The 23,242-nt window shown below is 48.6% G+C and overlaps 2 protein-coding genes across 14 annotated transcripts in view; one reads left to right on the top strand and one right to left on the bottom strand.

Moving 5' to 3' along the window:
* Positions 1–23,242, bottom strand: part of PIGO (phosphatidylinositol glycan anchor biosynthesis class O) — a 126,266-nt gene that overhangs the window by 89,438 nt on the left and 13,586 nt on the right. The window lies entirely within an intron of this gene.
* Positions 8,165–23,242, top strand: part of UNC13B (unc-13 homolog B) — a gene marked incomplete at its 3' end in the record, with an annotated part of 166,138 nt that continues 151,060 nt past the window's right edge. For 8 of the 13 annotated variants that reach the window (XM_080973344.1, XM_080973351.1, XM_080973348.1 and 5 more), the window contains exon 1: positions 8,165–8,380. In XM_080973344.1, coding sequence (XP_080829470.1) covers positions 8,359–8,380 — 22 coding nt within the window. In that variant the 5' untranslated portion in view covers positions 8,165–8,358. The remainder of the gene's footprint in view (positions 8,381–23,242) is intronic. The other 5 variants (XM_080973345.1, XM_080973347.1, XM_080973349.1 and 2 more) reach the window with 4 other exon arrangements.

Genomic DNA, 23,242 nt, shown 5'->3' with positions numbered 1-23,242 from the left:
GGACAGCGATCTCCCCGCAGCCCCTTGCTTCAAAAGAGGTCCGGGGGCAGCGGGAAGCGCAGCGCTTCTTCCCCGCTGCCCCCGGACCTCTTTTGAAGCAAGGGGCTGCGGGGAGATCGCTTCTCCCGGTGCTCCGAAGCGGGGCGGGGGGCGGGAACACCTGCCCCAGCCGCCCCGCTTCGGAACGCTGCTCCGAAGCGGGGCGGGGGGCGGGAACATCTTCTGAAGGCGGGCGGGGGGCGAAAGTCTTTGTCCCCCCTGCCCACCTTCCCAGGGGCTTTTAAAATCGCCCCGGACAGCGGAGAAGTCCTCCGCTGTCCCGGGGCGATTTTAAAATGCCGCCCGCCAGCATTTTAAGATCGCCCGGACAGCGGAGAAGTCCTCCGCTGTCCCCGGGGTTTTTTAAAATGCTGGGGGTGGGAAGAAAAGCCCTTGTCCCCCCCCCCCAGCCTTCAGAAGAGGTCCGGGGACAGACTGTCCCCGGACCTGGTCTGAAGGCGGTTTCCCTAGGAATGCATTAATTGATTTTCAATGCATTCCTATGGGAAACCGTGCATCGCAAGACGAAAAAACTCGCAAGACGAAGAGACTTGCGGAACGAATTAATTTCGTCTTGCGAGGCACCACTGTAAAATATTGGAGGGTACAAGATACGGGTTTCCCCTATCACTGCTCTAGAGATGCTGGCAAGAAGAATAAAAAATAAATAAATCCAGAATAAATGGGATGCAGGTGGGCCAACAGAGCTATAAATTAAAAAAAATTTTATAAGATATTTATTAAGATTTTCAGAAAATTACAATATAAAAATGAAAAATTAAATTAAAGGCCTTTGCTGATGATGTAGTGACGCCCATAGAGGAAAGGGGTGTTGGAAGAAATTAGAAAATAATGCAGAAGTAGCAGGGTTTCAAATAAATCGAAATAAAACTTAAGGTTTTAAAAAATGGATGCAGGCAAAAAAAAAGAATTGCAGTTAATCAGCAGGCTGACAATTGAAAAAACTTGGGAGTTTGGTTAACATAAAAAACCCCAATATATGTCAAGACAACAATGCTAAAACTTGGAATGATCACAGGCTATGGCCTGCAAAGACCTAAATCTAGACCGCAATGCCAATCTTTAACAGCAGATGGCAGAGGGATCCAATTTACTGCATTCCTTGCCAGGTTCTTATTTGTGTTCTCAACTCCCCCCCCCCCCCTTCTTTCTAAAGTGTCTTCTGCCCCCAGAATTGCCAGCTGGCCCACTTGGCCGGCTTGACTTTCTTGACAGAGCCGTCTCCAAGTGGACAGTGCTATTTAAAAGGAGACTCAGGCGTTCTGCCGCTTAGCCAGCGTGGCTTGAGAGAACGCAGCCTGCAGCCTTGCTCTCAAGGCCGATGTGCTTATGGAAGCAAGCAGGTGACCTTGAGGGTTTAGGAGAACCGAAAGAAGCCCCTCTGGCGGTGGCAGCAACAGGCCTCTCGCCGCTGCAGGGAGAGGGGTCAGATCAAAGCACCTGGACTTTGCGCTGGACCAGCAGCCTTTCCAGCTTCTATGGGCTCGCCTTGCCTCTTTGCTGCTCCCCTGGTGACTATCTTGGTTGGCCGATCAGCCGGCGGGTCAAAGGCGCCTTCCCAGCTGCTGTGGCTGTGGGATCCTGGCTTCCTTTCCGCTCAGCAGGAGGAAATGGGGGCAGCCTGCTTGGCTATGCTGGGAAGTCCTCAAAGCAAGCAGAAGGATGAGAAACACGGAGCAGGAAACGGACCGCTGCCTTCCATGCCAAACCCGACTCCTTTGTTTCTCCAGAAACCAGCTTCCCCAGCAGAGCACAGCAGAGGCCCTTCTCTTAATAAGAATAAGAATAAAAAATTTTATTTATACCCCACCCTCCCCGGCCAAGACCGGGCTCAGAGCGGCTAACACCAAATATATACAGTCATACCTCGGGTTGAAGTTGCTTCAGGTTGAGCGTTTTCAGGTTGCGTCCCCCGGCGACCTGGAAGTAACAGAACACGTTACTTCCGGGTTTCGCCGATCGCACATGTGCAGACAGTCAAAATGATGTCGTGTGCATGCACAGAAGCGGCAAATCGCGACCCGCACAGATGCGCAGGTGTGGGTTGCGTTTGCTTCAGGATGCGAACTGGGCTCCGGAACAGATCCCCTTCGTATCCAGAGGTACCACTGTAATACATTAAAAACACAAAAACAACCAATTGGTTAAAATACAGTTCAAAATCACATTAAAAATCAAAATAAAGTTAAGTTGGAACCCATGAATCACAACAGTAGGGGTAAGGAATATGAAATGTTCACCAGGCCCGGCCACCCATGCTGGTCCCATATGGGCTGAGAGGTAAAGCCAAGGGGACCACTTACATGCAGGGTAAAGGATTCTTAAAGGATTCCCAGCCCCCCAGTTTCCTTTGCTGGGCACTGTTGCGGGGAGGAAGCCGTGACCCAGATCTCCTGCCCTTCCCCCTTTTAAATAATGGTCCTTACAGCAGAAGGGGCACAATGAAGGGTGGCGCCAGGGAGACTCTCAGCTGCCCATCCTCTCCATCTGCCAAGAGGCGGACACACACAAATGTGCCTTGTGGGTGTGCACCCTGACAGCCCATTCACCGCTGACTCCGGAGAGAGCCGCTTCTTCCTCTAGCACCTCTGGTCTGGTGAGACTCACTCCAGGGTCCACAGGCAGCCAGGGGACAGGGATGACCCCTTGCCATTGCCTCCTGCTCCTGCGTGATTTTTCTTCTGACAAAACAGAAGCTCCAGAAGTTCACCAGGTCTGGGCAGTCAGCTCTCCTGCCAGGTGGGACTGGGGAATCACTGCCACTCCTCCTGCCACTTTCAGCCCTGCCATTTCACGGCAGGTCGAACCAAACTTCCAGTGCCCACTTATGCTAGAAATTTGGCCCTTGGCCCTTCCCTGCATGGGCATTTGGCTGGCTGGCACTTTTCAGTGGGCTGACCCCTTGCCTTAGTTGCTCCTATTTTCTATGTCCATCTTCAGGTTTTATTGCCTCATGAGATGATGTTCAATTTCAGAATGATTTCTTGCATTTTTTTTACAATGTGTACTTGATTTTTTACTTTTTATTTTGACAAAGTAATAATAAAAAATAAATAAACCCCACCCTCCAAGACCATTCCATTGTAACAGTCCAGCCTCCCATAATGTCAATACCTCTTGAGATGGTTTGACCCCTTTCCGTTTTAACAGTACAAATTCTACAAATACCTTCCATATCTCCTCAAAATCATTTCTCCTGCGTATTCCCTGTCTTACCTTAATGGCACTTGTTAATTTATCGTTAATAGCTATATCCCACACCTCTTTATACCATTCTTCCATTTTATATTCTGCTTGCCCCTTCCGCTTCCTCGCTATAATAACTTGTGCAGCTGTCAATCAATTTGTGAGCAAGTCCTTCACAGCCTGCAAACCTTCCACCCCATCATAAATTGATAATAATGCTACCTCTGGATTTTCGGTCAGCTTTAACCTAGTGATTTCTGTTATCTCCTTACACACCTTTTGCCCCCAAAAAGTTCATATTTACACCCCCACCACATGTGAATATAATTCCCGGTTTCCTGGCATCCCCTCCAACATAACACCAAATATCCCTTGTTTATTTGATTTAATCTCCAAACTAATTTATAATAATTTTATTTTATTCTTATGGACATTTTCAAAGTGTGCTTCTCCCATGTTTTCCCCAGCTTAGACTCTTTGTCTGCCCTGTTGTCTCCTTTTCCCACACCTCTTTTAATTGCTCTTCTTGATCCTCCATTACTGCTAATATTTTATAAATTTCACTGGGTTTTTTTGGCAATTCTAATTTTTTTTATACAAAGCACCCTGGGCTTGGGTTTGACACTGGAAGGGCAAGGTGTAAGTGTTCTCAGTTAAATAAAATAAAATTAAGAACAAGCCAACCCTGTCTCTGAGCAAGAGCCACGTCTGCAGAATTGCCCTGTTATGAAAACATGGTGTGTCGCTGCGGACTGGGGTGACATCAGCCTGCCATCGAGTTTCTCTGTTGTGCTGACGGCACTCCAGGAGCTCAGCCTCCACCCTGTTGCCAGGCAATGGCCAAACAATGCCAGGCCCTTCTCCCAGCAGGGCATCTGCTGGAAGTGCCAGCCCCTGCCAGGCTACACAGGCTCTGAAGCGCTAGTGCAAAGCAAGGCGCCATTCAATAATCTACTGGCTCCCGCAGAGAGCAGGAGCCCACTCAGCTGTTTTGCTATTGGGCCCATTCAGAGGGGCTTTCAAAGACATGTAGCTGGATAGCTCAGTTAGTACAGTAAAGGTAAAGGGACCCTTGACCACTAGGTCCAGTTGCGGACGATTCTAGGGTTGCGGCACTCATCTCGCTTTTTTGCCCGAGGAAGCTGGCGTACAGCTTCCAGGTCATGTGGCCAGCATGACTAAGCCGCTTCTGGCGAACCAGAGCAGCGCACGGAACGCCTTTTACCTTCCCGCCGGAGCGGTACCTATTTATCTACTTGCACTTGATGTGCTTTTGAACTGCTAGGTTGGCAGGAGCAGGGACCCAGCAATGGGAGCTCACCCCGTCGCGGGGATTCGAACTGCCGACCTTCTGATCGGCAAGCCCTAGGCTCTGTGGTTTAACCTACAGCGCCACCCGCATCCCTCAGTTAGTACAGTAGGAGACTCTTAATCTCAGGGTTGTGGGTTCGAGTCCCACATTGGACAAAAAGGTTTTTGCATTGCAGGGGGTTGGACCAGATGGCGACAAATCTTTGGGCCCTTATAGGTGTGAGATTTTGCCACAGTGAGCTGGCTAATCCATCTAGTGCTTCAGGAAATGATAGCTGGAGTGCAATTCTTTTTATTTCATTTAGTCAAGTGCAAATGCGGCACAGTGTGTCACATCCAGCAGCAGACCACCCCAAACCTGCCACTCAGTGCATCTTCGCCAGAGCAGCCTTGGGTCCTTCCTGGGAGGAGGCCTTCTCACTAAGGCTGAGTTCGTTCTGGCCCTGGCAGGGCAAAGAAGGCTCTCTCCATCTCAGAGGAATGGCTTCCCAGCCAGAGAGCAGCCGGCATGTGCAGGCAGAATTCACAGGAGCCAAGAATCAGAAGCACCCAAAGAAGTATTTACAGGGAACGGAGCAGGGAGGAAGCAGAAGGAGACGATTTACTTGCAGCCTTGATGAACCACTTTATAACAAAAAGGCACCTGGGTTGCTTGCTACATAAACCTTTTGGGAGACTTTTAAAAACAACAGTGAAAAACACAACAGCCCCAAACCAATACTGGAAAACCGTCAGACTAAAACAGAACTAGACGCCATGAGATTGAAAAGGCTGAGAAAATTCCAGGAAGAGCCTTTGCTTGGCACCGTGAGCTTCTCTGGGAAGGACCTTCCATAGCCAGGGGGCTACCACGGAGGAGACCTTTTCTCCTGTGGAAACACCTGCAGAAGGGCCTTTGGGGAGGTAGGAAACCATGGGGAGGGGGTTATTCTTCAGGTGGCCTGATTCAAGCTGTGAAGGACCTTCAAGGTCCAGGCCAGGACTTTGAATTGGGCCTGGAAAGGAGGAGGAGGAGCCGGTGAAGATAATGAACCCTTCTTGATGTCCTCACATTGTCCAGTCCCTGAACTCCCTATTCTGAACTCAGTGAATTTCCAGGCCACTTTCCAAGGCAGCCCCCTCCCCCAAATGCAATATTCCCAGCTCCCCCTAATAATAATAATAATAATAATAATAATAATAATAATAATAATTTATTATTTATACCCCACCCATCTGGCTGAGCTTCCCCATCCGCCACTCTGGGTGGCTTCCAATCAAGTGTTAAAAACAATACAGCATTAAATGTTAAAAACTTCCCTAAACAGGGCGGCCTTCAGATGTATTTTAAAGAGAAGATAGCTGCTTATTTTCTTCACATCTGGTGGGAGGGCGTTCCACAGGGTGGGCGCCACCACCGAGAAGACCCTCTGCCTCGTTCCCTGTAACCTCACTTCTCGCAGGGAGGGAACTGCCAGAAGGCCCTCGGCGCTGGACCTCAGTGTCCGGACAGAACGATGGGGGTGGAGACGCTCCTTCAGGTATACTGGACCGAGGCCGTTTAGGGCTTTCAAGGTCAGCACCAACACTTTGAATTGTGGTCGGAAACGTACTGGGAGCCAATGCAGATCTCTCAGGACCGGTCTCAGGCCAGCGGCCACTCCGAGTCCCCAGTCTAGCTGCCGCATTCTGGATTAGTTGTAGTTTCCGAGTCACCTTCAAAGGTAGCCCCACATAGAGCGCATTGCAGTAGTCCAAGTGAGAGATAACTAGAGCATGCACCACTCTGGCCAGACAGTCTGTGGGCAGGTAGGGTCTCATCCTGCGTACCAGATGGAGCTGGGAGACCGCTGCCCTGGACACAGAATTAACCTGCGCCTCCATGGACAGCTGTGAGTCCAAAATGACTCCCAGGCTGCGCACCTGGTCCCTCCACCCTCAGAGGTCGGGGTGTTTGTCTCACTTTGCTTCTTCTGCCCATCTGGGAGGGTGGCTGCGAGGCAGAGCCAGCCCCGGGTGGCGTGTGGCTTGGCAGCCGCCCTTGGCCGCCAGGTTCACACGCAGCGGCTGAAGGCTGAGTCATCTCTTCTGCGTCTGGTGTTGTTTAACTGGGCTGCCTCTTATTTGCCTTTCCAGGCACAGGTGGCGCAAAGCAAACGGCAGGGAAAGGGCAAACAGGAACAGGTGGGCAGCTCCCTCCTGCTCAAGCAAAGGCGATGCAGCAGCAGCAAGACTGGTCAGGGGAAGAGGGAAGCCCAGGGCTGAATGTCCTGGCCCCGGCTGCTTCACTCCAAGGACGGCCACACATGCACTAAGAAGGCCATGGATGACAATAATAATAATAATTAATAATAATAATAATAATAATAATAATAATAATAATTTATCACTTATACCCCGCCCATCTGGCTGGGTTTCCCCAGCCACTCTGGGCAGCTTCCAACAAGAGATTAAAAATACATTAAATTAGATGATGATGATAAAGATAATGATTTTTTAAACCTTCTAGTTGCTTGTCACCCAAAAGTCTCCAAACAACTTGCATGTATATAAAAACACACATACACACACATAACACCATAAGGGGAAAAGGGATGATCATTACTATTGTCATATAATACCTAAAACTTAGGGAAACCGTGTCACAAACAACACACCCACGGTATGAATGATAGCGCATACCCTTAACTACGCTCAAATAATCCAGAGACCCCTCCCACCCACTGATTAGCAGAAAAATAACTTTTCCTGCCTCCCTTTCACTTCCCTGACCCACCCCAAGGTCTGCTGTCCTGCCAGCGGGTGCAGATGGGGGGGCGACTCCATCCTGCTTCCCCAGGGAGGAGCAGCAACAAGGCGAATGGGGAAAGTGGAAAAAAATTACCTTTGTACTGATACTTTCCTAGTTTTCACATTCTTTCTGTTCCTTCTTTCCAGGAACTTTGGGTACGGATTATTTAAAATATGGTTTGCAGTCCTGAAATGAGTTTGTGAGTTGGAAAAATATTTGGTTTTTTAGTGTTTTTTTATTTTTCGTCTTTTTTGTTGTGTCTTTATTTCTTTTAAAAATGAGGCTGCATTTTAAATTGTATTTTAACCTGTATATTAAATTAGTGTTTTTCCCCCTATTATGTTTTTATTGTAATTTTACTGGTGTTTGGTGCCCTGAGCCCGGCTCTGGCCGGGGTGGGCGGGATAGAAATAAAAATTAATTTTTTATTATTATTCATTATTTTTACTAGTTTTGATCACGGATTGTTGGTGTGGCTTGTTTTTTACTGGCAAATTAATAAAGCATTTATAAAAAGAAAAGAAAGCGGAGCGTGACATGATTGTTAATGATCAGACCACAAGGCCCACGCTGCGCGCCTTTGGCCCTGCGGCCTCGCCTCCCGGCCTCTTCCCCGGGGCAAGGGGGCTCCGGGGCGCGGGCAGAGCGCCTTTCTCCCTCCCGGCCGGGCAGGTGCGCCGAGGGGCGTGGCCTCGGCAGGTGCGGCCTCTGTCCGGCCTGGCCCCGCCCCTCCCGGGCGCGGCGATTGGCTGCGTGGCGGCGGCGGCGTCGCCCTTCGCGACGGGGTCTCCGGCGCGCCTCCCGGGGGGCCGCCCGCCGCTCTCCGCCGCTCTCCCGCGCCGCGGGTTCGAGTCCCGGCCTGGGCCTGGCGGGCGGGCGGGGGGCATGAGGAGGACGAGAGGCCGGGCGCCGCGCGGCACCGCCCCCCCGCAGCAGCAGAGGCCCCCGCCACGCCGGAGGAGGAGGAGGAGGCGGCGGCGGCGGCGCCCCGGAGGAGGAGGAGGACGCCCCGAGCCCGGCCCGCCCCAGCCATGTCCCTCCTCTGCGTCCGAGGTGAGTCGGGCCCGCCCGGGCGGGGGGGGGGGCGAGGGGGCCGGGGAAGCCTCGGGGAGAACCAGTAATAATAGGCTCCCGCCGGCGCCGGAGCTGTCAACCTGCCCCCTTTCCTAAGGGAATAGGATGCCTCGCGAGAAAAGGGAAAAGTGGGCAGCTGTGCCGACGCCCCCCCCCCCGCCCAAGAAGGCGCCCCCTGCCCTGGCTTCTGCGGGGTCGGCAGCCAAAGGGTTAATGCGGGCGGGGGGGGGTTGTTTGTCGCTTGATGTTGTTGTTGGTGGTGCTGCTTCGGCGTCTCTCTCGCCCCCCCCCCCGCCTCCCGGACCCCCAGCGCCCCCGCCTCTCCTCCTCCGCCCCCCCGGCCTGGAGCCCCCCCCCCCGGGTGGCCGGGGCTGCCTTCTGGACCAAGGGGCGCCGCTTTCTCCTGCCAGCTGTTGCTGGGGCAAAGAAATGTGGCCCCCCCGGGGGGGTGTGGGGAGGAGGGAGACGGGGTCAGACCCTGGGGAGTTTGCTCCCGCGGTCAATTTTTCCTTTTTCTAAAGGGAAATTCCCTTATTCCGCACAGGATTCCTCGCAAGAAAAGGGAAAAGTTGACAGCTATGCTTAAAGCTGTGAGTCCAATAGACCCCTTGACTCCTCTTTCCTCTAGTGCCTGCAGTAATAAAGCCATGGGTTCAAAGAGCTCCCAAAAGTATTTAGATCAACTTTTAAGAAAAGAACTTGTAGAAGGTGGCAGAGGGAGACTTAAGGCAAGTTAGAAGCAGCCAAGGCGCTTGGTCCTGCGATGACTAAAGGGCTCTCTGGGGTCAGGTACAAGTTTCATTTTAGTGGTCAACGCTCTTATAGCAGTACAAGGAAGTGAAATGAGGAGCTCCTTAATCTGGTGATGTCAGATGCTTACACACCAGGGCAGCAACACGGAAACAGCCCTCCTCTTACCTGTATTTTGGTAACAAAGGGCAAGTCAGGTGCCTAAGACAGCTCCCCCCCCCTTGTTGTTTTTGGCCAGGAACTACAGCATGTGAGGCTGCTTCTGAGAAAGTCCATTCCATTGCCAAAAAGCTATTAACTGCCAGAAAGTTATTCCCAATATTTAGTTGGAATCTCCTTTCTTGCAACTGGAATCCATTGACTTGGGTCCTGCACTCCGGAGCAGCAGAAAACAAGCTTGCTCCATCCTCCATGTGGCAGTTCTGTAGATATGTAGGTCTGTACAAATGTATGCGCGTACCCACGACTCAGGATACGACGTCACACATCCGATGAATTGGACCTTAGTCCGTGAAAGGATGCTGGGCTGAACTTATTAGTCTATAAGGCAAGAAGGGGGGAGGGCTTATTTTAGACTCCCACTCACATCAGACTCAGCCAGTGGGGCCAGTGATGATGGATGTTGTCAGCCCACTCCATCAAGAGGGCCACAGGCTCCTCATACTTTAAGCTCTTGGTTGCTGTAACGTGGGAGTCGGTGGAGAAAAACCAAACACGTCACCTAAGAATACCAGTATCCTTAAAAGTCACAAATCCCATGTGAGTCTGCATGATTTTTGTGTGCCAAGGCTACATCATGCGCTTGCTGAAGCCTTATTGTTCCTCGATTGTCCAAATGATGCGCTGAAGTAGGGGAAGAGAACGTGCTGCCATTGTATTGCCTTCTCCACTTTTATGTGGGGAGCTTGTGGAGACGGGTCAGACAGGTGTGTAGATGCTGGGCGTGGCAGCCTTGCTGGTGAGCTGCTTTTAGGTCAGCTGTGGGTCTGGAAATTCTGCATATGAAGTGGCTGGCTAAATTGGGGGACCTTTCTTCACAGTGCGCCGCTGATTTCTGGTGGTTTTGTTACTTTGGAACATAGGGAGCTTCCTTATACAGTGTCAGACCAATACTCCACCTATCTCAGTGTATAATGAGCCTGTCCGTTGACAAAGCAGCGGATGGGCATATGTCGTGCTTATTCTGCACAGCTTGAACTTTTCGGCCACTGGAAAACCGCCAGTGAGCAGAAAAGCAAAATGCACATGGTTTCTTTTCACCTGCTTCCTTGTTTGAGTGTTCAATATTTTCATTGTTGCGCTTGCCAACTTGCATCTGCCACTGTGTGTGTGAGAGAAGCCTACAGATTCCCTCTGCCACGGCAGTGCTGAGTGGAATGGGATTTGGCCAAAGCACTATAAAAATAAGCACTCTCAGCATCTATCTGCATATTTCTGAGCAGTGCCGTTTTAAGAGGAGCAGATGCTTTGCTGAAATCAGTGATTATCTAACTCTGAACTCAACTACAGCCATTCACATGTAGCTTTAGCTAGACAGCCCTCCTGCCTCCCCCATGCCTGAACCTCTGCTCTGTTAACCTGGGGGGCGGGCGGGGAGAAAGGTGCTTCTTTAACTGAAGAGGGCCTTCTTTGTTTTCAAGGTTATGACTTGTTGCTTTCTTATTTGCCTTGCACAGTCTCAATGCGTGGAAACATCAAGGATATGTGAGGCCTTACCAGGGGTAGCTTGCTTTTGCGGGGGGCGGGGGCTGGATAGTGTCTGCAGGAGTTCTTGAGCCTTGCTTTGTTTCAGAGTTTAGGCAGAACCTTTTCTTCAAAATCTGCTGTTTAGCTTTCTAGGTTACAATACACTGTTTCTTGTGGACCACCTCCAGTCATTGAGCAGAATAAAAAATGCTGCATGCACAAAGTGATTTACGAAGGGTGGTAAACAAGAAGAAACACCTCCAAAAGAATAGGAATAAAGGAACCTGATGCACAAGCTGTAGTTTTTACATTGCAAAGGCTTGGTTCCAGTTTTCTGAACTCAGGTGCCCAGAACCCCCCCCCCCCGGGACAGGTCTCCAACAGTGAAGGTGCCCGATGGACCTCGGGGGGAAGGAAATTGCACAACTTACGCCCACCCCCAAAATACTGCCTCCCACTCCAGGATTCCCAGGGCAGGGTGAACCTAACTCAGCCCAAATCCTTATAGCAAACACCAGAGGAATGATGTTTTTCTTTTAGCAAATAGTTAAATAAAATAAACAAACATGAAATAACTATCAATCATAATAAGAAACCATAACTAATAAAACATCAGAACTACAGCTAAGAACATAAACCACAATAACATGTATTAATGGTGTCATTTATCATGTGGACTACAAACATAAGTGAAACTCCTTAAAAACAAACTCATGGGAACAACTATATAGCTACCGTGACTATATCTACGTCTAAAAGATCAAGATGAAACTTAACCCAAACCATACATGAAAGACAGTGCCCTATATAAACACCTCCACCAAGACAAATCGGGCACCTGTGATAGTCCCCCTCCCAACCAAATCCAGCCCAAACAGACCATCGGTCCCTCATTCTTCCAAGAGTCCCACAGCTTGAGCAACTCCTTCCACATCCGCTGCAAAGAGCAGTTCTATGCTTCCCTGTGGGAGAATTCTACATGATTTCCAACCAAGTGTTCAGTGTCCTATTTGGTATCCAACTACACCATTCCCCCACCCCATTTCGGGGGGTTTTGGGACACCCAAACACCACATGTTTTCCCCTTAAATATTTTTTGTACAGTCATACCTCATGTTACGTTTGCTTCAGGTTGCTCATTTTCAGGTTGCGTCCTGCGGCTACTCGGAAGTACTGGAAAGGGTTACTTCCGGGTTTCGCCACTCACGCATGCGCAGATGCACAAAATGACATCACGCGCATGCGCAGAAGCGGCGAATCGCGACCTGCGTGTGCACAGACGTGGGTTGTGTTCTTTTCAGGTTGCGAACGGGCCTCCGGAACGGATCCCGTTTGCAACTAGAGGTACCACTGTACTTGGGCCAACCCCGAGGTTCCCCTGACACTGCCTCCTTCTCGTCTATTGATGGTGCTGTTTTGGCTGCATAAGATCCAGCCCATGGAGAACAAGTTTGCTATTGGTATAAAAGTAATAATTGTCTTTCCACATCCTTCTCCTCTTCCTTTCTTCCAGAATAGAAGATTTAACGGTGTCTTTGTTTTTGCCTCATTGCCACCATTAGAGGTTGAAGGGGGGCAGTGTTGGAGCCCACCATGGGTGGACCATTCTGAAATAAACCCAAGGGAGAGAGAAGACGCGGCTGCAGGGTGTTGATTTTGGAAATGGCCATTAATTTTGTTAGCGATAACTGGGTTTTGACATAAATGTTCATGAGCGTCATGCATATTTATGCGCTACCAGTGCTTGGGGAGTTTTACCTTTAAAAAGAGAGTTCAGTTTTAAACTACAGTGTCTGTAGAATACTTTTAATATTGGACAAGAGCGGATGCAAGGGAGTAATCAAAGAAGAGTGACATGGGGGGGGGGGCAACATGTTTTGGTCACTGACACGGCCCACCAGGCACCAACAGTCTTCCTGTTTTCACTCTGCAGAAACTCTGGCTATACCCCATGGCTGGAGGGTTGTGTTAGCTGTTTGTGATGAAAAGATATGTTTTATGCAAAGAGTTGCATGTGAATCTTCACTTGTCCGGCTGGCAGCATTTGAAGGGCAGGGTGCTATTTAAAAACGCCTCCGGGCAGCGTCCAGGCCCCATAGCTCTTGTCACCCTCACAGTCAAGACAGAACCAACTGAAGGACCAGCCAGTCCCAACGGCCTCCTTCTTTCCCCAGTACCATCTGCTCTTCGTGCAATACATTTCCTTATTTTTTTAAAAAAAATAATTTTACAGCAAATCAACAAAAGAAAAAAGATTTTTCACTACAAATTCCAATATCTTATTTTGACCTCCCTCCTCCTCTTTCTGCTGTTTCTAATGTTGATATCATTTTTTCTGCATTTCCAAATTACCGTATTTTCCCTGTCTATAAGACGCCCACTATTTTGGGGGACTTAAAATTAAGAAAATGGGGGGCGATTGCACCCATGTATAAGACTACCCCCCCTTTTAACATTATTTTTTAGTAAAAAAAATCTAGTGTTATATGGTAAGCCCAGCCAGATGGGCGGGATACAAATAAATTATTGTTGTTGTTATTATTATTATTATCCCATATAATCAATATTTATTATGTCACTGCACATGTTTACATGAATCCTGCAAATGATTTGATCTGTTTACAATTATTTTGTAAACATACAATAAATGATTGCCGCTCTATATTAAAGACTCTATCGTCTTAGTTTCTTATTCTTCCGGTAAGTTTTGCCATGTCTGCGTATTCTAGTAGTTTTTGTTGCCATTCTTCTTTGGTCGGGAAGTTGTCTTCTTTTCATCTTGGTGCTAACATCACACAGCTTGCCATGGTCGCAGACATAAATAAACTTTTATACTGTTTAGGCATCTCTAATCCCATTGTCCCCAAAAGAAAGGCCTCTGTTTTTTAAGAAAAATTAACCTTAAACATTTTTTTCAGCTCATAATATCATTTCCCAGTAGACGTTTACCTTCTTACATGTCCACCACATATGGAAAAAGGTACCTTCTTTCTCTTTACATTTCCAGCACATATTCGATTCAGATTTATACATTTTTGCTCATCTATTAGGTGTCAAATACCATCTATAAATCATGTTCAAATAATTTCCCTTTAACCCATAACATGCTGTCAATTTCAAATCTGCATTCCACAGTTGCTCCTGTGCCGACATTTCTATAATACGTCCTATTGCCCAAGGTGTCCTGGAGGATTTCACTTGTTCATCTTTTGTTTGCCATTCTGAGAGCATCTTGTGCATTTTTGACATGACTTTAAGAGTAGTGTCTGGCAGGTCTCTGTCTTGTTGAGGTGTTTGACTCACAAAACCCATTTTTTTATCTGATTTAAACAGGTTGTTTAAATGGTGACACTGTAACCAAGTGTGCAATACATTTCCCATGAAATTTGATGACAAATAGGGACAGGTTGTGCTCACCTGGTGAGGGTCTAGTTCTTTGCGCCTGGGTTCAAGAGGAGCCTGACTAGAGTTTCTGGGAGAATCGGGGCTGAAATGCTTCACTCCGTTTCTGTTACTTCACTTTCATTCCCTTACTTAGTTGCAACAGGTGTGGCAGTGAAATGCTTTCGACACAGCTTCATACATGGCTTCCTAAGCGAGGGCCATTTGTCCTCAGTTCCCCACCCTCTTAGCAGTGCCCCTCCCTGAGGTCTTCCCGTTACTCTAATGGACCCAGGAGTGCGTGCAGGAGCTGGGCCCTGTGACCAGTAGGGCTTCGCAGGACTGGGGCCTTCCTAAGTTTGTTCTGGAGAGGCAAGGTGTGGCCACACAGGTGAGGCTGATTGGTAACTCGCTGCACCTGGTGGCAAGAGCTGGGAAGGGATATAAGGTCAGCATTTCCCTTCAGCTCTTTGCCACAGCAACATGTTTCCTGCCTTGCTGCATTTGGCTTCTTGCTTCCTCATCCTCGGACCTCGGCTTTTTGACTCCCTGCTCTCGCCCCTCGGACCCTTGACTTCGTGACTCCTTGCTTTTCGACCCTCAGACCCTTGACTTCGTGACTCCTTGGTTCCTTACCCTCGGACCCCTGGCTTCTGGACTCTTGTTCCTGCTCCCACCCTGCCATCTTGCCCCCGGTCCCGACGTCCTCAGCCAGTGCTTCAGTTGCCCGTAGACTGGACCATGACACAGGGGGTCTTGGAAGTCTTCTTTTTCTGGAAGATCTCCCCTCATGACTGGAAGGAGACCCCGGTTTAGTCTGTCTTCCCGCAGCGCCTGCCTTTCCTGGCTCAGACTCAGCCCTCCATTTTGCTCCCAGACCCTCAACCCGCTCTTCCTATCTGAGCTGCGAGGCTCCTCCTTTTGGCTGTCGCTGGTCTCCTCAGGGTGGATGTTCCACTCAACTCAGAAGCAGCTGTCCATCAGGCTGACCCCTCACCTAAGGCCTCTCTCTCATCCAGTGTTAGAAACTCTGATATATAAGCGAGGTGCCAAATGGCTCCTTGAACCAGGGTTACAGTCGCCAAAACAGAATGGCTACTTGGCATTTGGGGGCCGGGCGGCTCTAAAGTCGTCTTTTTCGACACCGCTATCTGGTTCCTGAAATTCATTCTGATGGTACAGACAGAATATCGCGGATAGAATTTGACAGGTTGTGTTGCTAGTGGGTGAGAGCGGTCCAGATCCAAGGACCCCCAGGGGGAGACGTCAGGCACCATCCTGGCACCCAGGCATCTTCCCTTGGTTGCAAGTGGTGCATGGGCAATTTCTGTAACACTGGGGCCTAGGTTTTTTTAATACTGTTTTTATTTATTTTCATGGTAGAGAAGATAACTTTTGAGAAAACAATTGTTGCAACAGTAAACAACAGGTACAGACTTTTATCATGCCGTGTGTTAAAGTATCATTTGATTGCTCTAAGAGATCACGCCACATTTCCCCATGAGTCCTGGGTGGAATCCTGCCACAGTCTGAACAATTTAAGTACAGTACTCAATAAACATTTGACATGTGTTATAAAAGGGATGTGGATTGTGTTTGCCCTTTGCGGCTCTCACCTGGCATGTTAGTTTCTCAGCCAATACTATTGGCCGGGCTCTGTTATACCAAGAATCAATCTTTGGCCCAACGCTGGTTTTCCAACATCTGGCTATCTCCAGATGAGCAGCAGTCAGTAGAACGGCTAAGGGGGTCATCTTTAGGACAGTCATGAGCAGACAGGATCCTAAGCCCAAGGAGTGCTAGTGCAGGGGACATTTCCATTGTTTTGTTGTGTATCAAGCTTATTTCTTAGCAGACAGCATTCCAGAAGGCTTTGACAATGGCACTCCACCACCACATATGGAAATATATACCTTTGACTTAGCCTCCCCTCCGACAATTGGGATTGTCTTCCTTACATGTTTGGGACAGCCTCACCCGTGTATAATGCAGAAGTTTTAATGAGGCTTCCTTTGTTTTTGCAGAAACCACAAAGCCACCCATTTTTTATTTGGCCATATTCTAGTGTTATTAGAGCTTTATAACTTGGGTCAGCTGGAGGTTTGGGGTCTGGTGGGCTTGTGGACTCTGCTCCGGGATCAGACCCTCCCTTCAGGACCTGTTCCATTAGGAGGGACCAGTAGCCTCTTCTTGCCTCAGACTCGCCTTATGCTGTTGTCTTGAGTTTCTCTCATCATGTTAGTTTGTGACTGTTTTTTATTCTTAAAGCTTACCGTATTTTTTGCTCTATAAGACGCACTTTTTTCCTCCTAAAAAGTAAGGGGAAATGTGTGTGCATCTTATGGAGCGAATGCAGGCTGCGCAGCTATCCCACAAGCCAGAACAGCAGGAGGGATTGCTGCTTTCACTGCGCAGCGATCCCTCTTGCTGTTCTGGCTTCTGAGATTCAGAATATTTTTTTTCTTGTTTTCCTCCTCCAAAAACTAGGTGCGTCTTGTGGTCTGGTGCGTCGTATAGAGCGAAGAATACGGGAGTTTATGTTTCAGTGAGCCACTTACTTTTCTCAAAGGAGAATAAACTCTGCTGAGGAAAGGCGTAGAATGTCCTAAACTTGGGGGCATGACTGGATATTCCCCGTTTGCCCTTTGGATTGGTTTTATTAATCATCCCCCACGTCCACAACCATTTCGGACGCAGCTCTCATCTCAAACCCAGCCCTGTCTCTGTCTCTCTCCCACCCCAGCCCTTTCCCTATCTACGCCTCTCCCTCAGAACTGGATCCTTTTATTTTCCCTCCCTCTGGGTGGCTCTCTCTGTAGCCAATCCTGAGATACTTTATCCCCAGACTCTCCTTCCTTCCTGCCTCCCTCTGGAGATTTTGTGATCTTTCCTTGAGGTATCAGAGCGAACAGGGCTCAGGCCATTTCCACTGTGGTTTGCATTTGTCCCTTTGGGGGCGAAGTCAAACTGTTGGGAGCTTGCAGCACCTGCTGTGGCTGCAGAGACCAAAGCGGGAGAGACATGTTTGTTGCAGCTGGGGCAGAGGAAGGTGCCCGGTTGAGTTACTGCAGATACACCATGGCGTTTCTTCTCTTTTTGCTCCTCACAGCGGTCATTCCTCCTCTGGTCACTGCTGTAGATGCACAACCTTATCCGCATGTATTTCCCATAACGAACATAAGCTTCCTAATGTCAAGGTGGTTGCGTCCAGGGTGCCTGTGTCAGTCCAGATTCTGCCGGTGTTCAGCTCCAGGTGCCAACACTTTACAGTTTTCCATAGTCAAACATAAGAAGAAGAGATGCAGAGGCAACTCTTCCCTGAAACCCCGCCGAGCCCCTGCCAGGCAGTGCAGGCTGCAAAGGCAGGAGGAGTGAGATGGGTGGACCTGGGGTCTCCCTCAGTGCAAGCAGCATTCGAAACTCCCATTGTTCTAGGTGCATTTTGCAACAGGGAATTTCTTTAGCGTGAGCAGTTTCTGAGCTCTGGGTGCAGTCCTGCGCCTAAGATTTCAGATTAAAACTGCAGAGTGGAAGGAGAGGGGGGCCTTTTTCTGTCTCCCCACTGCCAGCTACTCTTCAAAGACTGGAGAAGAGACCCTCTTAAGAATATTGGGGGGGGGGGCAGGGGAAGGATTAGAGCATGTGGAAAAAGAACATAGTATTTTAGCTGCAGTTCATTCATTTTCTGTTTGTATTGTTCTAAAAAAAGCGCACCTAGACATTCCGTTGTTGTGCCCATAACCTCAGTTTAAGGGGCCCTTTGGTTCCTAGCTTTTCTATCTCAGTTTCTAGCACTGAGTACAAGGCCAGTCCCCGTTGCTCCTATATCTCCCCATCACTTCTTTGGCTGCTGCTTCTGCAAAATCCAAGCAGTGTGTCTCTCCCTCACTTCCTCCCCTTATCACTTCCTATTGTGCTGTCGTCAATGAAAAGGTGTTCTCCACTTCACATTGTTTGCTGGCTCAATGAGCTCATCTGTTTGCTCCTCACCATTAAACTTTGTTCTGTGGCACCTTCATAAAGTTGGCCAAGCTTTTGCTCTGAAGAGGATTCCTCTTGAGAGTTTGATCTGAGAATTATTTGCAGTAATTTAAAATGAGAGTACCTGATTCAGTCTTCGGGAAAATGAATATAATTTTGTCGCACAGCAAGGTCATCCTACGTCAGTGTTCAGTGTTAATTAAAACATTTCTAGTTAATTGAAGCCTCCCTCCCTCCCCCTCCGTTTCCTCTCATTCTTCTCCTTTGGATTTTTTTTAATGGGGAAAAACATCGCTGCAAAAAATGAGGAAGAGGAAACCAATCTTTAAAGTGCACCCCCTCCTGTGGGAATCGAAATGGGGGCAATTAAGAGAGGCTATTGGAAGGACAATGAATCATCTTTTTATCACTAATCCCCCCAGTTGCGCTCACCAGGAAGCAATAAAATGGACTGAACCTGAAGCAGGAAGTTTTTGCTTAAAGGCAAAGGGGCCCTTAAAAGCCTCTGCCGTGATGTGCCTGTGCCCATCATCACAGCCAGGGCTGCATTTGTACTTTATTATCAAGGAATCACTACAAATGTCTCAAAAATGGGAGTGTCTGGGGCACTTCATTGAGCCGAGAGTGAGGTCTGGATGATCTGTTGAAATTGGGTGGGAAAGGGTGGCAATGGGTGGCAGTTGCAGAGAGCAGGCGTGGAAGCAGCCCTAGAGCGTGTGGCTGTTGCTTACAGGCAGCGCAGGCACCTTGGGGGCCAAATAGCACCTGTGCCCCCCTCTGCCCCTCTTCTGAAGAGGAAGGAGCCAAGTGGCCCATGGCCTCCTCTCAGTCCTGCTGAGCAAAAGCCCAACCTAGTCCTTGCTCTCCTTTTCCAAATGTCTGCTTGCCCCACTTTTATACCTAGAAGAGGTATAGAAAAGGCAGTCTACTTAGGTGCAAGTATTATTCCTATTCTGTTGGTTATCAGCATGTCGCTGGCTATGTCTGAATCAAAGGTTAGCTCTTCGTCTGCTGTGGGACGCTAGGATCCCTCCAGCCTGTTGCGTGTTTGTGGTTATTCTGCAACGTGTTCCTGACACAATAGTAGTGCACTGGTGATGTTCTGCCACACTTCCTCAGTGCCACCACACAACTGCTTTCCGAAGGGGCTGCCCCACAACAAAAGCAGGAGTATAATAAACCTGAGCATTTGTGGTGTAAAAGTTCAGCAGGAAGTTAGAGGGCACGCGCAGATTGGAAGTGAAGCCGTGTGAGGCTAGGTGGCTCAGTTGGTAGAGCATGAGCCTCTTAATCCCAGGGTTGTGAGTTTGAGCCCCACATGGGGCAAAAGATTCCTGCATTGCGGGGGGGTTGACTAGATGGTGCTGGTGGCCCCTTCCAATGTTACGGTTCTATGACTGCTGCAAAACATTTGCAGGTACGAATAATAATAATAATAATAATAATAATAATAAACTTTTATTTATATCCCGCCCTCCCCAGCCGAAGCCCGGCTCAGGGCGGCTAACAACAATAAAATAATACAATGTTGAAAGTCCGATCGCATGTGACCACCCTGATAGCATCATGAGCACAAACCATCATGAATGTGCAATGTTTGTTCTCCAACCGGTTGCATAAAGTCAGTGAAGTTTGGCCGAGAAGGCCAGACATTTGCAGGACTGTCTTGTCAGGGAAGGCTGCTTCTCATGAGCAAATAATTTTCCAATACAAAGGGATTTAACTTTAAACCAAATCTAATCAGAAACGTATCCTTAGGGGAAGTTGCAAATTAAAATAGAATTCAATTTAGAATTTAACGTGCACATGCTTTGATGACAGGGAGGAGGGTTGTATGGACGGTGGGGTAGTCATGGTTCTGAGCATGAAATTGACTTCCTAATTGCGTTTTGAAGAAATAACTGTATGTGCTTTTCAAAGCAGAATCTTCTTGGCATATTCCCATTCCTTAAAATGGCCTAAATTACAGTTTAAGTTCCCCTCCCCTCCACTTTTTTTTTGTTTGGGGAAGCAGGTCACCTGAAAGAATGGCCTGTCGCTCTTGCCAGCGTCAGCAGGATTAACATCCCATAATCTCAGTGATTGAATTAGAGATTTCATTCCTGTCCTCAGTGCTCAGTTCAAACCAGCAGCTGGGCAGAAACTTAAGGATGATTCTTGAATGGGGAAACAGCAGGAATCAGCTGAACCCTCAAACCCTGCACAACAAAATTAAGAAAACAAACAAAAATTCCAAGTTGGCTCCAGTCGTGGTAGGGAACACACTGAAGCATCTAGAGCACTCATGACCTCATGAAATTACACGGGGACTTTATTTAGTAATAAGGAAGTGAGCTTTCTATTTGCTGTGTGCATGCCAGTTGTGTATCTTGGCACAACTGACCAGTTGATGGAAGTGTACTTATTAATAAATTAAATTTATATCCCTCCCTTTCTCCCAAAGGAGTCATGGGGGTGCGTGCTTACCCAGGGGGTCCTGCAATGGTAAGAACCAGTGTGCCAGGCAGCCTTAGTCAGGTTTCCAGGGATGCTTCCAAGGATGGCCACCTTTTCCTAAATAGCCAACAGTTAATCACAGCTCACCAGTGATGGGCTTCATCCATTTCCCTCGCTGCCTCTGATTCTCAGTGCCAGCTCAGATGGACAAAAAGTCGTCCTATGGACAGCAAGGGACGGTTCTGGTCTAGCCAACTCCCAGGCAGTGGACAGAGATGAGGATCGCAGGAAGCTGCCACATAACTTGGCTGTTGTTCCACCTAGCTCAGCCATGTTCCCTTGGACTGGCAGGGCTCTGCCTCATCTCAGGCAGAAAGGGCCTTCCCAGCCCTGCTACCTGGATCTTTTAAATAGGAATATTTACATAAATAAGGGAATCAATCAGGGATTGAACCATGGGCAGTTTGTGCTCTTTCATCGAGCCATGATCCAGGTGTGGTCTGGGCAAGGCAGAGGGGGAAGGTTGAGCAAATTGGCAATGGGGTTGCCATTTCACAATTGACCAAAAAAACCCCAGAAGGGAGTCTCATAGGGTCAGATGCTGAATCTGCCAGTGCTTGCCAGACCAGGTCCCAGTCGCTGGAAGAGCTGCATGTGGCTTGAAGCAAAGGCCTGATTGCACAGCTGCAGTCTGGAGCCTAGATGTGGAACCAAAGCCACAGCTTCTGCAGTTGGCAGCTACCTGCTCAGGGAAAGGTTACTGCTGTCAGTTCATTGATGTTCTGAGGACTCTTCCAGCCTTGGTTACCTGCTCTCGGCTTGATTCCATGGCTACAGGAAGGACAGGAACATAGGGTTACAGGAATTCTAAGGTCTTTTATATATAAAATAAATAACACATACATAAGTATATAAACCTGCAGCAATAGGAAGTTGCCTTATCCCAAGCCAGCCTATTTGCCCCTGTTGTCTTCTCATGCTGGGAGGGGCTTTCAAGAGCCCCAAGCACAGTCCTTTGAACTGGAGAGGCCGGGGATTGGACCATCTGCTTCCTTTGCCATTGAGCTACCGTTCCTCCGGCCACGGCTGCCCCCTCTCTTTCATTCCTGTGGCCAGGATCCTTCCCAAGGACCTCATTCCCTATCTGGTGCTTCCACCTTGTCCCACTAGACTGAGCGCCACTTGTGGCTGCACCTTCTGCAGCCCTTCCTCTTTCGGAGCCCAGCCTCTGGCACAGAGCTGGAAAAGAGAATGTCTTTAGAGGATTCTGTGATTTATTTCTGTTTGTGAGGTTGAACCTGAAAAGGTCAGTTGCCCGCAAAAGCCTCTAGCTGCGGCCCTTGATTTCAGGCTCACTGAACTGCTGAGCCTCTCAGCCTTCTGCAAGGATTCATCACGGACATCACATTTTCTTCAGTAACAGCCACATTCTAATTTATGTCATAATATCCGATTTGTCACGCTCATTCACGGCCAGCTGCCAACGGCCTCATACATGATGTGAACCAAATCAGTTTCCCATATTAAAGCAAAAACATTTCTGCCGGAGGAAGTACTGAATGAAAAAATCCAGAAATTTGATGAGTGTATTATCTAGGAAGGATATTTTTGGTGTTTGGGCAAAATAAGATACTGGGAAAGGTAGATTCCCCAAAGTTATCTATTTTCCTTTGCACTTGGCTATATATAATTTTGAAATGGAAATTAGGGGGAGGAGGAAGCAGAGAATTTTTGGAGCGGGGTTTGTTCGTAAAGCGTTTGCAGGCCTGGCCAATGCAGCCCAGCACAAGGCGAGAGAGAGGAAGTTCTGCTGGGAGTAGAAGTTACTCTTCAAGCTAAGTATCAGTGGCTGGTCTGTAGCTGCCTTTGAGTAGCCGAGGAGCTGGGCCCTTTCTAGAATGGCTCTGACTGAGGCCTGGCTTTATTTTAAATATTATTTATTAGATTTATATACCACCATTCATCAAAAGGGCGGTTCACACGTTAAAAATACAAGATAAAAACACAAATGAATAGTTAAAAACAGCAAAACAATAACCCCCCCCCCCGGCTATAGAATATTAACCAGCCCAAAGTGTGGTTGAAGAGGAAAGTTTTCACCTGGCACCTAAAATATATGTAACAACCCCTGCGGAGAGCATCCCACAAATGGGGAGCCACTGCAGAAGAGGCCCTGTCCTCATGTTGCCACCCTACGGACATCTTGTGGAGGAGGCACACGAAGAAGGGCCTCGGAGGATGATTTCGGGGTCCAGGTTGGTGCATATGGAAAGAGGCCGTCCTTGAACTATTCTGCTCCTGCGCCATTAAAGGCTTTGTAGATCAAAACCAGCACTTTGAATTGGGCGTGGAAACTAATGGGCAGCCAGTGCAGTCGAACCAGGATCGGTGTGAGATGCTCAAACCATCTTTCCCCGATGAGCAACCTGTCTGCCAAATTCTGCAGCAGCTGAAGTTTCCAAACCATCTTCAGGAGCAGCCTTTTCTGATTAAAAACAAAGGTAAAGGTAAAGGGACCCCTGACTGTTAGGTCCAGTTGCGGACGACTCGGGGGTTGCAGCGCTCATCTCGCTTTATTGGTCGAGGGAGCCGGCGTAGAGCTTCCCG

Source organism: Podarcis pityusensis, assembly GCF_964106645.2.
Source record: "Podarcis pityusensis genome assembly, chromosome: 11".
In the NCBI taxonomy this organism is placed as follows: Eukaryota; Metazoa; Chordata; class Lepidosauria; order Squamata; family Lacertidae; genus Podarcis; species Podarcis pityusensis.
This window is presented reverse-complemented; position numbering and strand designations above follow the sequence as displayed.